Raw genomic sequence first — 15,457 nt, forward strand, 5'->3', positions numbered from 1 at the left:
AACCTTGAAAACATTATATTCAGTGAAACATGTATATATAGTGGAATATTATTATTAATATGGATTAAATTCTGACACACACTGCAGCATAGATGAGCCTTAAAAACATACTCAGTAAAATAAGTTGGATGCAAGCAACAAACTTTACTTGATTTTACTTATATGAGGTACCTGAAATAGGCAAATAACATAGGCACAGAAAATAGACCTGGGACAGGTATGGTGGCTGATGCCTATAATCCCAGAATTCAGGGGGCAGAGGTAGGAGAGTCACCATGGGTTTGAGGCCCGCCTGGGCCACAGAGTGATTCAAAGCCAGCCTGGATTACATAGCAACTCTTTAGAGAAAAAAGGAAAGTAGAGTAGAGGTTAGCAAGGACTAAGGGGAAGAAAGAGTGGAGAGTTAGTGTTGAATGGTACAGAGTTACTGTCTCAGATGATGAAAAAGCTTAGAAATGTATGGTGCTGATGATTGTAGAAAAATGTGAATGTACTTAATACCTTTGAAGTGTACACTTAAGAACGGTTGAAATGGTAAATTTTATGTATAAGAAAAAACCCAAATAAGGTTGATTGCATGTTTTTAGACTATAACTGCAGTACTTAATTGTACTAGAAAATTTGTGGGGGGAACAGAAAAATAAAAGAAGCAAGACATGTGTAGTTCAATCACTCAGCCCACTCACTGTTGTAGCCTAGCATGGCCTCAGACTTCCAGTCCTCCTGCAGCTTAGCCTTCTAAGAGCCAGGGTTACAAATGTGTGCCACTAGCCTGGAGAGACATGACAGTTACATAAATTTTTTAACTATGTGGCCCTCATCAGTAAAGATGACAGTACTTTATACAATTTCTGGTGTAAATGGTGCAGTGACACTTGTTCATTTGCTGGTAAAGTTTTGGCAATTTAATCCACTATTAGGAAAGAAATATAAAAGGTCACTTACTACTGAAAAACATAGCTACCATGGTGGACATTCCATTGCAAAGCCTGTTCTCAGCAGAAATGTTTCTATGGCCATGATCACATCATAGGAACAGTTTCAAGGAAGAGCTCAGACACCTGGCATCAGCAGCTGTGGGAAAAGTGTGGAACAGGGCTTTTAAAATCTATAGTCATTTTCATGCCACATGCCAAGCCCTGGAGCAGCATCGCATTTAGGGGGTGGAGATTCAAATCTTGTGATTCTTGCTGTGAGACAGACAGAGAAGATTCTTACATTGTGTGTTTACCTTCATTGGCTGCCACTGAGGCCTTCCAAAAGGCCTTATACACAGAAGGATGCTGGGACTTTGCAAGGGTCTGTCTTTGCCTGTTTGCAATAAGATCCTCTTGCTTACAGCCTGAAAGGGGCTGCCCTCAGGTTGAGGGATTTTTGAGAAAGCTGAAGCAAGTTCCTGGAATGGCCAGATGCTGTGGCTGCTGTAGCAGAGACCAGTGTATTTCTGGGCTGGGGAAATTTTCTGGACTAGGTCTGCATTGCTCCCTCAAAGAAACCTCCCAATGTCAAAAGAAAGAGGAAAAGATTCAGTGGATGGGCTGACTATTCCAGACAGGTATTAAACATTTCAGTAGGTTCTGTTTAAATTTTGGAAAGAGATTTAGTTGCCTTTCTACTTAAAAATGTGATAGTATTAAAGACAGGGATGTAGCTCAGTGGTAGAGTGCTTGTCTAGCATGTGTAAGGCCCTGAGTTCCAGGGCCAGTACTTCACACACACCAAAAAAAAAAAAAAAAAAAAGGACATCTTTCAGTTGGCCCAAGAGACGCTATAATTTTGTTTTGCCAGAGTTATCTTGATTGTGAAATATGTGGCAGTGAAGTCATTCATCCTCCTTAAATACAGTTGGATTCCGTGCACAAACAAATGCTAGCCTTTGAATAGTTACCTACATAGGAGGCCACCCAGTTACTCCCTCATGTGGTCATGGCTCAGAATATGAGGAATTACCCTCAGAGTAAGTTTATGAATCATCTGATGTCCTTTACATTTCATGCACTGTATATATGTTTATCATAAAATCAGTGTCTACATTTTGGTATGAAAGGAAAATTATCATTTTTTAAAAGTGACTTCAGTGGTTTCATTGTGTTCTTACAAGTCTATAATTACATCAGTGTTATTGATGTTACCTTGCAGGGTTTTTTTTTTTTTTTCCTGAGGTAATGTAGGTCCAGTCATCTTAAATGAAAAAAGATCCCCCATGCTAGGCTGGGGGTTCACGTTACCTATAGGAATCTCTAGAATCCCTCCATTTGAAACAGTGTGTATTAAGTATATAGAATAATGGATTTTATTGTGGCATTTCCATACATGCTTATAACATAATTTGATCATATCCTCCCACTGTCCCTTCCTCCCCTCCTTTCCCCTACTCCTCTTGCGCTCCTGATCCTCTTCTGCTTGTGTGATAGTCTCCCTCCTGCTTTCATATTGCCCCCTACACATACCACATTTCACATGTGAGAGAAACCATGCGATATTTGACTGAGTCTGGCTTATTTTGCTTAACATGATATTATCCAGCTCCATCCATTTTCTTGCAAATAACATAATTTCATTGCTCTCCATGGCTGAATAATACTCCTTTGTGTATACATATCACATTTTTCTTTATCCATATATTGACAGGCACCTATGTGGATCCTATAACTTGGCTGTTGTGAATTATGCCACAATCAACATAGAAATTCCTAGAATTTTAAAATTCCTTGTGTGAGAGTTTGGTTAAGAAATTATCACTAAAAGATCAAACTTTTGGAGCACTGTATTATGCACATCTTGGCAGGTGCTTAATAAATATTTCTTGCTGGATATGACTTAGAAATCAAAGGAAATTTTGACCCCTTGTTCCAAATTCCTTATACTCCAAAGTATCTATTTCATCTTTTGTAACACTGTACTAATCAGGAATCAACAATATGAATCCAGTTTGTAAGAGAAAAAAATAGAAAAATGGACAAATATCAAAATGTCCACAATGGTCATCTGTGGATGGTAGGTTTCTAAGTGATTAAGATACACTTGGGAGGCTGAGACAAGGAAGTTCCAGAATTCTAGGCCAGCCTGAGTTGCATAGGGAGACCCTGTTTCAAAAGAAAAAATAATGTATTCTTCAATGAACAAGTATTGTTTTTATAATTACCCAAAAGCAATAATTCATATAGAAAAATTATGCAACTTGTTTTTATGAAGCTAGTAAAGCAGTTGGTCTTAACCTTGGATCATATTGTTTTTTGAAATTTTGGGGAGCTCTTCTCCTATGAGAGTGAAGTCCATCCAGCATTTTTCATAAAATTTCAGTTTCACGGATCCCACATAGCTCATCCAAGGATCACTGAAAATCCTCTGTTACAACTACTTCAGGATGTAGATTTAATGACACCCCAAAAAGCAGTCAGGCGCCAGTTAAGTGGATCTGTAGAGTCATATATATGTTGTTGATAATCATTTGGGAGGGTGGTGGCATCTGATTCTTAACACAGGCTTTGCTTCAGGCGATTCACATTAATCAAGCAGGCCTTGTAAATGAGTGTCCTGTTCTTGTATAGGCCCATGGCTCCGGGGGCTATGGCCCTGGGGGCTGCAGCAGAATGAAATTAAAGCCCGGAGAGTTCAGCTGAGCCTAGGGCTTGTATCTGTGTGACTACCCCTCCCCCATTTCCCAATTGGGATTTTCTCCAGCAGCAACACAGAGCACAAGTTGGAAGCCTCTTGGGGCAACAACAGAGAAAACCTGAGCGCGGGGTTTGATCTAGAGCCAGGGAGTGGGAGTGGATGTGGTGCAAAATGACAAAGGGTTTGTTAGAGCACTGTTGGCTTCTGGGTCCCAGTTGAACCAAAATGAAAGCAGAACAGGAATACACTAAAATTGAGAGAATAGCAAGGGTAATGTCAGTCCAGCAGAAAAACATACTTAAGAGAAGATGTAGAAATTCTTTTCTAGGAAGGGTGTTTTGGCAGTGTGATAGCATTTGACAAAATGCCATAGGTGGAGCCTATACAGGCAAGGTTACTCTTAGATTAGGGTCTCCTGACAGTATTTGCAGGGGTGCAGGTTAGCACTGCAAAATGGAGATACTTGGGTAAGTGTGTGGGCGACTGCTTCTTGCTTCTTGTGCTTCTTGTAACCAAAGCTAGTCTTGGGGCTGGGTTTGTGTGACACAGCACACACTTAGGAGTACTTTTAAGAGAGGAAGTGAGAAAATTTACAGAACTGTGGGCACATTCAGCACACGCACTAAATGTGAGTTCCAGGGGTGGAAGGACAGAGAGAGGGACAGGTTGTTTGGGAGGAAGTTTGGCAAGGGGAAAACTGTTACTGGCACAAACGGGGCATTGCGTGAATCATCCACTTCCTTTCAGGTTTTGATAAATGTCTAACAAACACTGTTTTCAACTTCCTGACACTTGACATTTCTTTGTTTAGATATGCCTTGTTCGATGAAAACTTCAGACGTGATACTGTGAATTTACAAAATGATAAATCAGTGGGTGATGATTCACACAATTTACGTGGTCAGAAGCAGAGCTCCTGCACAGCTACCCTGTTATGTGGATTTCGGTGAGGATTTTGGAGATTGTGGTCATTTTGGAAAGATTACATGAGGCAGAAAATCTTAATGCTGAGTGCCATAAAGTATTGACAGTGGATCTGTAGTTTACTTATTCAGTCATTCAAATTAAGATGTAGGGGATCTGTGGATAGAACAATAAATAAGACAAATTACAGAGCTTGCTTTCTTACAGTAGGGGGAGAGGAAGAATGAAAGGATACAGATGAGTACTAACTGCACCGGGGCACTGCAGGTATGGGTCTGCATGGGGAAGGAAGCAAAATGCTGTGTCTGGATTTGAGGAAGTAGGTAGCTTTTGATGGGAGAGAGGATCTACTTGGACTTGCGTAGATCAGGCCACATCTTGGGGTCTTGGTGTGAAGTGAAGGACAGAACCAAATCAGACTGAAAGGTCACAAAAGCAAGGGTAGGATGACATGGGCCATTAGAGGGTCTGTCTATGATGGTTTGAGGGTATGGGCTAGAGGGTGGGGAGTGCAGGGCAGATCACAAAGTCTCAGGGCAGATCTTAGAAGTCTCAGGAAACCATTAGAGTGTCATCGTCCAGGCTGTGGCAAGCCATTGAATTTAGCAATTTAAACAAAACAATACTATGCCCCAACTAATTTTCACTAAACATTTATCCTTTTTGGATCAAATTAGGCAATAGAAAGTTGTTGGGAACAAATTATGTACAGATTAGCAAATGATCTTTTCAAAATTAAGAAGGTTAATTTAATCTGTATCACACAAAGGAGATACAAACATTCTCTCTCTCTGCCCTTTACAGAAAGACTTTTCATATAAACAACTCTCACTTTGTTTTACTCAGTAGTTTTTGCACAAGTAGTTTTCCATAACTCATTGTATCGCTTGTGGAAAATATAGACAATGGGGCAGATTTTCAGCCTATGCTGTCATTTTATGGATTAATTTCCATTAGTGCTGTCCTTCTGGCTTTCAGTGCATAAATATGAGTAAAACATCTGTTCATGTCATTCCCTCGCTTAAAAACCTCTGCTTGACTCCCAATTGCCTACACTAGGAAAAAGTCCAGACTCATCGCCTTGGCATACGTGGTGCTCCATAAACAGGACTCCAGCTCATCCCAGCCATTTCTTCCTTTACTGCCCACCCCCAGATCACTGATTGCACGCTGTTATTCTTTCATGCTGTTCTGCTCTCTCCTTTCTTGTGCTGCCTTCCTTTACCTCACCTGCCATGGGAATTGTTATCCAGCCTTCAAGGCGCTGCTCAAATGTTACTTCTTTAGCCTCCCTTAGCAGTGCAATGGCTCACTCCCTTTCCCGTGTCCACACAGAGCTTTCTGTGTCGCCTTCCTAGCCCTTGCTCTGTCCCATTGTAGCTCTTTGTAGGGTTTTGGCTCTCACTTTAGCTCATGAGTTCATTAAAGTTATGTTTTATGTCTTGCTCATATTTTTCTCCTGATTGGTAGCCCACTTCCTGGCACATGATTGGTGCTCAGTGAATGTATAGAGTTAAATTGTATATTTGCATTTTCCTTCATTTGTGCTTAGATGAGTCCTCAGGAAATGACAGCATCAGCGAGCTGCACTTCTGTAGCAGCTTGGTCAGTGAAAACCAGAACTGCATTATGGGAGCATCAGATACTGAAACTTAACCATTCTGATGAGGAGCAATGGGATTTGTGTACTGGGAACTCATCACTTACTAAATCCTGGGTGGGTTTTTTTTCATTTCTTTTGTACATAAAGGAAGTGAAACTGGGTTAGGTTGTTTTTTGTTTCTGTTTCAGTTTTCTTAGCAGCTTTATTGAGATATTATTCATATACCATACAATTCACTCATTTGAATTGAGGCTTTCAATAGTTTTTAGTATGTTCACAGAGATGTGGAACCATCACCACAATTATTTTTAGAACATTTTCATTCCTCAATGCTATTTACTTAAAGAGGCTCAAAAATCTTTCATTGGGATGAATCCCTAAAACTTATTCAGATGGTGTCTCTAACAATAGGGCAGTTGTCATAGAGAAAATTGGCTTGAAGAAGAAAGCAAAGATTATACATAGGGCTAGCCTTTTTGTTTGTTTAAAAGAATATGTGTAAAAAAGCTGAACACTTAAGAGATGGTTACCCATACCATATGCTGGTCTGATTTAATACCCTACTTAAGAGTAAAGACACAGTAACCTATGGGATCAGTGAGACTTTTTAAAGCTGTATAATATGGCCAAAATTGAGAGATGTTTTTCTAAATGGATAAAAGTTGGGAAAATAAATTAAACTTATTAATAGAAGTATAAGCTCTAAGCTTAATTAAACCAGATTAAAACTACATGAGCTGAATTGTAGACTGGTCACTGAGGGCCATCTGCCAGGGTGCATTTGGGCCAATAGAACTGTAAAATGCAGGGCACGATCAGGAAAGGCTTTGTTAGCCATCTGTAGATTTCCGCCTCACCTCACCAAAGTGTGGAGCCCAGCAGAAGCAGATGTGCCATAAGCAGGCCACTATATGCAGGATATATAATATCCTATAATAATACCAAGAGTTGGGACATCTGCAGACATTTTAGAGGTAAATTTAAGAAACGGTCAAAGAAACTATCATTATTTACCTTAAACAGCTTTTGGAATATATTATCTTATGCCCCAGTGTAAACTTAAAATATCAGTGGGGTCAGAAAAGGTAGAAACATTTTCAGATAGTGTACAGATCGGTATGACCAATTATAGAAGATGAAAATATTTGTGAAGGATGCATTTTTGCCTCTATCAAGGTTAGTTTTCAAAATAGGGCCTTCAAATTTTCTTCACTCCATCAAGAACAAATTTACTCAGTGGTAAACTGATGGTCAGATCTAGTGTGAAGAAAGATGTGTGGCTGCTGTATAGATCACCGAGCTTTTGTAATTGGTAAGTTTATTCTGCATTATTCAAATGACACAAAGAGGATTTGTTTGTGTTTATTTATTTATATTTTGGGGGATAAAGTTTCACTATGCAGTTCAGGCTGATCTTGAATTCACTTTGTAGCCTAGGCTGGCCTCAAACTCTAAGTGATCCTCCTGCCTCAGCCTCTCCCCAATGCTAGGATTATAAGCTTGTGCCATTGCTCCTGACTGCTGTGTTTTTTTCCCATTGGATATAAATAATGTAGTTGGCTAAATTCGTATACCTATGAAACAACTGGATTTTTAGTTTTTTAGCTATGCAAAGTACATTATGTATAAAACTCAGGAAAGAGTCCATGGGTTTTGTTTGTTTCTGTATCTTCAGCTTTCCTCCTCTTTGAGACAAGGTCTTGCTAAGTTGCTCAGTTGCTCAAACTGTGTTCAAACTTGGCATTCTCTTGCCTCAGTCTCCCAGATGCTGGTGTTACAGGCATGCATTTCCCAGACCTGCTTGGATCTCTTTTTGAGTCTTGATAAGATGCCAAGCTGGTCTCGAATCCCTGAGTTTAAGGAATTCTTCTACCTCAGCCTCCAAGATGAGGCTCTAGAGCCACACCTCTGTGTCCACTGAGATTGTTGTGTTGTTAAAAGTTTAGGTGAGCACAGACATCTAAGACATTATAAATTACTTCATAGCACAGAATAGATGCAATCTAACTTCTCCTTGCACAAATGAATTATTTGCAATACTTTTGTATGTTTATAAGAATGTGTTAAATTCTTTGGTTTGTTTGCAAGTATGTATAACCAAGAACATTTCTTTTTGCCAGTGATGGTGTGGCAAAGAATATCATTGATATGCATGTAATTGAAAATGATACTTTGTCTTTCTCAATTTATTCAGACCCTCCTTCTCATTTTTCCCTTTTTTTGTCTTACTTTGGAGTCCTTTCTCACTTTTGAATCATTGAAGGCTTATGAGCACAAAGTGAAAGCAAAGCTAGGACGGGTTGAATTCAAATTAGTTTTCCTGACAGCCAGCCTTGTTGAGTAAAGATAATTACTGACTGAAATGAAGTTTGGTGCACAAAATTCATCAAAACTCTACTTACTTGTAGATAACTTAGATTATTTGCATTGTAGTTGAGTTAGCTATAAGGAAAATGTATTGGTTAACTAAGTATGAACTAAATGTATACAGTTTTGTTTTTTATATGTGTACATGTAGTTTTGTTTAAAAAATCCTTTAGTGTTAAAAAACAGTTCTTGAGAGCTGGGGGTTTAACTCAGCGGCACAATCGCCTGCCTAGCAAGCACAGGATTGTGAGTTTGATCCTCGGTACCAAAAAAACACCCCAAAATAGTTCTTGACTTTATGTAAATAGCTAAGTAGACTTGGAAAAGGGAAATAATTTAGCATTTTAAAAATTTCTTCTCTGCTAAAACTCTAAAAAGAAAAAAATGGGTTTTGCTTTTCTCAGTGTATTTGTTATGTTTTAGATACCTTTGAAATCTCATTTTGCTGATTTTTAGGACAGTAAGCCATTGTTCCTAAATTAAAGGTAAAAATTAACTCTGAGCAAGTTAGCAATGACTTGTTCTCTGCTGTGTGCTGCCATTTGTCCTGGAAGCCATACGTGTAAGCTCAGTCTCTGTATTATTCAGCTGGTTGTTGCTCAGAACCACAAATGTTTCTGGCTTTGTAGTTCTCACGGCTCTGCTACGTTCTATGGAGGCTACTGAGATGAATTAGACACAGTCCCTTGACAATATCTTACTGTTTGTTTTTGTAATTTGATTCTTACTCACATGAAGTTCAATTTGCCAATCCTTTCCTCCAAATGAAAGACCTACGGTGCTAATCCCTACTCATCCACGGCAAATGCTAAATTGGAAGCAACAGTTCAGAAATGCACAACCCCTTATTCCAATTACATTATAAACACCCTAGCCCTGCTACTTTAGGCATCATCAGGGTGATGAGAAGGCAAGATTTGACTTTGGTAAAAATCATACCTTATTAAAAATCCCAAATGCAGAGATCATCCAAGGAAATAAAACATGGTAAGAGTGAGTGTGGGGAAATGTTTTGTTTCTGTGAAGTTCAGTGCACATATAAGTTTGCATCTATCATGGTTAACACCACCACTAGCTCTGAAAGCCATCACATATGGAGTTGAATCCTAGCCCCATGAATGTGTGACACTAGATCTGCTTAAGCCTCTCTTTTGGACTCTGTAAAATGAGAATCATAAAAGAACCTCCCTCGAAGTGTTTTTGAGAATATTAAATGAGATAATAAGTATGCGGTGCTTAACTTCAGAGTGAGGCTATGCTTAATATAAATAGCAAGACAACCACAAGGCACTACAGTATTTCCCGCAGTACCTGAAGTTTAAGATCCTGCGGAGGTAACTAAAGGTAAACCACCCAAAAGCAGTTAAGGGCCAAAGTGAGGGGTTATGTATAAAGACAGTATGGGCTGTAGATGAGGTGAGTGGTATGTCAGGCTGTCTCAAGAACACTGTGGGCCAATGTGTGACTTGTGGAGCGTAATTCAGTGATTTCATTAAAGTACAGTTTCTCATTTAGCTGTGTGCTTTAAGAAAGGTCTCTGTATTTTTTTCCATACTGAGGATTGAACCTTTTGCTGTGCTACGTGCCCCAGCCACTCCCCTCCTTTACTTTTTAATTTGAGACCGCAAGTTCCTTTGTTGACCTGGTTTGGAGGTTTTCCCCTCTAAAACTCTGTAGTCTCTGGTGACAGCATTTCTCACTTCTGTCAATTCCAATATGACTCTTGCAGCTCCTCATCTCTAAACACCACTCTTTGCCCTCCTTTTTAAATTAGTAGTGAATGTTTGTAAATGCAAGATAGTGATGTTCAATTGGGGGAATTAGTATATGCATGTATCTCGATCATTTTTAATCCCTTTATTCTACTTTTCCTCATAGCCAAAAGTCTACTTTCTCATTTCCTATCATTTTGTTTATTTTATTCATTTATTTACACACGGCTCTTGACAGTTTCCTAGTCTGTCACCTTACAGTATTTATGATAAAAGTAGAAGAAAACATGATCTGAGATCATAGGTATTCATACAGTGAAAATTTTCCTGATTGACAGACACAAATGGGAATAGATGGACTCATGCGATAATGTGCAGAAGACTTATGTAGTTGCTTTGCTGGAAGACGTGGCTGTTTGAGGGTATAATAGATGTGCAGAAGCCAAATGGGACATTAAGTTGTGAGCGCTTCTGTGGTCAATTTATCTGCCTTCCCAGCTAGGGTATGAGCTTTTCAAGAGCAGTCTGGTTCTTTTCATCTTCGTCCTACCAGGGCCTGGACCTTAGTAGGAACTCAGTAGATGAGTCATATGCAGAACTGGCTTTGTTTTCTGTGCTGCCGGAAGTGGCGTGCCCCTAGTGGCCATTTTGACTGTAAAGTGTTATTTTAAGATATTCTCTGGAGAAGGCACTCTACACTCTGCTACCAATATCTTAAATGGAAGGAGAGCTGCATGATTAGGGGATCTGGAGAAAGCTCCAAGTGAGAAAGGTAGAAGGATGATGAGCAGGAGGGAAACACCTCTACTTTGAGCATGCTACTTTTTTCCTAAGAGGTATTAGTTTCTGTAAGAAAATGTTCAGATGCCATTGAAGCTGTAGTTTGGTTGCGATACTGCAAAAATGAGCTTGCAACTTCTGAGTGAAATCATTTACATAAACCAGTTTTTTTCAAATCCCTTTTTTGTCCCAAAACTGAATTTGGAGATTGGATGAGGTGGTGTTAGGGGTGTAGATCCTTGGAGGCTTTGGAATTGGCCCCATGCCTCACTGCTAAGCTTTTTGCCTGCTATCTGCTCTCCCTCCCAGTGTGATAAAGGACGGGCTCTGTGAACCCAGTGCTAGCTTTAGACTTGCAGAAGAGACATTCTTCAAATTCTTAAGAGCTAGTTTTGAAATTAAAGATTTACTGGGAAACTAATGACCTTTAGTATAATACCTAAGCAGAAGTAACCCAGGCTGATTTTGGATTGTTTACAGAAGAAAATATGGTTTATTAGTGTTTTAAATGAGCTGAACATATATGATTAAGTTCCTAATGGCTGTATAAAACAGGCTTACTGCTCTTGTGCACTTGTGAATACATAAGTCATTGTCTAGATGACTGTATGCATACGTGTGTGTACTTACATATTTATTTTGGGATTAAAAGCACTGTGTGTGTATAAGTGTATGTGGTTAAGATGTTGCAAGATTACTTATCCTTACAGTGGATTTACAAAGACCACTATAAAATTGTAAGGTTTAAGTTGTGATGCTCTTAGGGACTTTGAGTTAGGATCTCTTGTTTTCTGTCTTTGGACCAAGAAGCAGACTGCAACTGAGTCCGGGATGGTGAGTTTCCATTTTTGATTACTGTCCTTTCTCCCATACCAGAAATCAAAAAGTTTTCTCAGTTTTTGAGTTGTGTGGTTCTTCCCAGTTTCAGGGTTCACACTTGAAAGCCCACTGAAATTTAGACCGTGTTTACTTGAGTAAATATAGAAGAGAGTGAGTGCACTGTGTTCCAAACCATTGTCCCGAACTTAGCATTTTAAAATTTCATTTACTAAGGGTTGGGAAGAATGCCACTGTATTCTCCTTAAATGGATCATATAAAATTTTCTTTTTCAATTAATATATTTTGTTGAAAATATTTTATTTGAAACAAAATACAAGTGACAGTACAGAAGGTGTGGGCAAAATCTGAGGATGTAAAGCTCTGATAAGATCAAGAGCTGAGGATGGAGCTTAGCACCGAGAGCTCTTGCCTAGTGTGCATGAGGCCCTGTGTTTGATCTCCAGCACCACCACCCCAAAAAATCTGAGTTTGAATCTTGATTTTGTTACTAAAGTAGACAGATGAAATTCAGTCTCTGAGCCAGTTTCCTTATGTGTGAAGTTGAAATGATGGTATTTTCCTTGTCTACTTGACAGATTGTTTTATAAGAAACAATGTAAATGAAAGCATTTTTTAAAGTGATCTTTAAATGAATTAACGCCAACATGCTAATAATATTACTAGCAAGTTATTTCAGGAGATCTTAGATCTCAGTGAATGTCGAGAACTTTCAAAGACAGATCGTTTCATTTTGTTTTGTTTTGTTTTGCTTTCCTCATGGTGACAACCAAGAAGGTTCCAAATTTAGGTTGATGGTTTTCCTGTCACTACTTAGAAGAAAAGACTAAAACATATGCTCGTTACTCTCCAGATTGCACAAATGCCTTTGGCTTTTACTTCACACTGCTATGGAACTGTATGGATGTATTACACAGTGGGACCTCGCTTTTATTTGAGTGATTATAAGATCCCATTTATCACAGTATAGCTTTCTGGAGATGTAAAAAAGTACCAGTGCTGGGCATGGTGATGCAAACCTGTAATCCCAACACTTAGGAGACTGACGCAGGAGGATCACTTCAAGTTCAAGACCAGCTGTTTCCATTTTTAGAAGGCATGTACTACACATTTAAACAAGTGATTCATTTTGACACGTGCTTTTCCATATAAATTTGACAGCTACATTAGAAAGCTGAAGTAAATGCAAGATCCCATCTCAAAAAAATTAAAGAAAAGAAAATTTAAAAAAAGAGAATGTAAAAACACCTGTGCAGGACATTCATGGTGCAAAACTGGGAGAAATGGTAAATCAAAAACTGAGAGACAAATCTTTTTTCTTTTTAAAATTTATTTTGGTACTCAAACTTGTTATCTTCCTGCCTTAGTGTCTCAAAAGTTCTGGGATTGTAGGCATGTGAGACAAGGCCTAACTCTAAAAAATCCTTTTTGAGTGTGGTAGAAGCTTTATTTAGGGTAACCATAGAAGTCTAATTATAGAATGATAAAAGTGTAGGGAGGTTAAATCAGGGATGTGTTCTAAACTTCTGAGAAAAGCCACTATTAAGTCATGATAATCCTACAAGTCAAAGGTTTCCCTTATCTGTAGTACTAGCTGTTTATGACTGAATCCTACTGAAAAGGAACCGTGGGGCTTCAATCCCTCCTGCTTTTTCTTCTTATAGAAATGAAGCCTGATTGACAGGCCTAGGTTGTCTATTAGGGGAATTTTTAGGGCGCCCAGAATAACTACTGAAGCTTTTCTGTAGCAGAACAAGGAAATAGGAGAGAAGACCCAGTGTTAGATAAAAAATGAAACCTTATTTTATATAACATGTATATATGACCTTCAAAACACATGGGGGGCTGTTTTCGTTTTTAGAAGGCATGCACTATGCATTTAAATTATTCATCTTGACACATACTTTTCCATATAAATTTGACAGCTACATTAGAAAGCTGAAGGAAGATTTTCTTTTTTATTGTTTTTAGTTACTCGAAGCAGGTACTTGCAAAGTTACTCTACAGAGATGTGAACATACTAATTTAACAGGTTAAATGTTGGCTTTGAGGACTGTTTTGCAATCTGTATTGGGAAGACAGTTGGCATTAAAAGCAAGACTTTCAAAGTGTTTTCGGTGCTGAAAGCTTGCATTCTTAGAGCTTCATTTATTCAACTTCTCAGAGGAATTGATCACAGGCTCCTAGTGTTACACCTGAAAGATGCAGTCTGTTTCCTTTCATTTGGGTTCATGAAAATGTGGTAGGTATGGTACACAGGGTTAGATTTTTACTATCAGAAAATCTCTGAGTTCCACAGATAGGAGTTTTTCCTTTTATTCCATTCTGTACTAGTATCTGAAGACATGATAGGGATGCTTAGCTTGCCTTAATTTGGTTCTACAAATATAAATTTAAGATTTGAGAGATGAAGTGTATCTTTCTAAGGATCTTTTAGATTGGTTGAATATTGATTCTCATTGGTTCAAGTGGTTTTCTTTAATCTAAGTAATCCTATAGAGGAGACTCTGAGATGCCTTGCATATACGAAGCTTCGATATAGCTTGGCTTATCCTGAACAATGTATACATGTCATTTTCTTGTGATTGTGCAGTATACTGAACCCTGCCTCAACTACTATGTACACAGATATAAATACAACCATGATTCCAGCAGGATATTGTTTTAATACATCTTAAAAGTTTTTGACTGATACACAAGAAACATAAAAGCCATACATATTATAAGGTGTACCATGTAATGTTCCACATATGCATATATGTGTAATGTTTAAATTAGGATAGACAAATTGTCTTCTGAAATATTTATTTATTTTTGATATTGAGCCTTTCTGTGTAATCCACACTGGCCTTGAGTTCACTAAATTGCCCAGACAGATGTGGAACTCACAATCCTCTTATTTCTGCCCCCCAGCATTTTAGAATTACTGGTGTGTACTGCCATGTCCAACATTTATCATTTCTTTGTGATGATGCTTTAATATATCTTAAATTTGATTTTTCTTTATGCAGTTTTATTATAATTTTTTAATAAAATAATTTCATTTAAATAAAACATCATTATTAGAGATCACTAATGTATGCCCAGTTCGGTTTGCAGTAATGTGCCGAGACATGGTTCTGGTTGAATCTCAGTAGCTTCAAGTTCATTGCACAACTAACCATTGGGTGCCCACCATGTGCCAGGTACTGTGGTACACGCTTGGGTTACAGAAGTAAGTATATAAAGCAGTATTTCAGTCCTCAGATAGGCAGAGATGTAAAAATAGAAGGTATATAAAATTGTAGTGAGTTCGTTGAAGGAGAAAATGATGGGAAGGTAGGTAATGGGATGCTATTTCAAATTCAAGGCCTTATACATCAGTGTCTTTATGTATTTCTGAATGATGGGACAACACATGAAAGAGAAATATTGGAGTTTTTCAACCACACAGTTAAGTTTTAATTTCTGTTCTGAAAGTGGTCAATGAATGTACTTAACACAAGTTAAGTACAGGCTTCATCATCTGTAACATGGGGCTAATGACTGGGGGTAAAACCTATTTCATAGTATTGCATTTAAAAAATATAGAGAAAACAGCATAGTGGATTCAGTTAAGGATTCAGTAAACCTCAT

General features: G+C 38.4%; 1 protein-coding gene across 4 annotated transcripts in view; it reads left to right on the plus strand.

Annotated features, from left to right (window-relative positions):
• The window catches only part of Dock11 (dedicator of cytokinesis 11), a 169,199-nt gene that overhangs the window by 26,247 nt on the left and 127,495 nt on the right, over window positions 1-15,457 (plus strand). Inside the window, exon 2 of one of the 4 annotated variants that reach the window (XM_063246314.1) lies at window positions 4,430-4,564. The exons of the other annotated variants lie outside the window; for them this stretch is intronic. Within the exon in view, the coding sequence (XP_063102384.1) occupies window positions 4,553-4,564 (12 nt within the window). The 5' untranslated portion in view covers window positions 4,430-4,552. The remainder of the gene's footprint in view (window positions 1-4,429; window positions 4,565-15,457) is intronic. 4 annotated transcript variants of the gene reach the window in all.

Source organism: Cavia porcellus, unplaced genomic scaffold, assembly GCF_034190915.1.
Source record: "Cavia porcellus strain 051 isolate PalLab524CR breed Dunkin Hartley unplaced genomic scaffold, mCavPor4.1 scaffold_3, whole genome shotgun sequence".
Taxonomy (NCBI): Eukaryota; Metazoa; Chordata; class Mammalia; order Rodentia; family Caviidae; genus Cavia; species Cavia porcellus.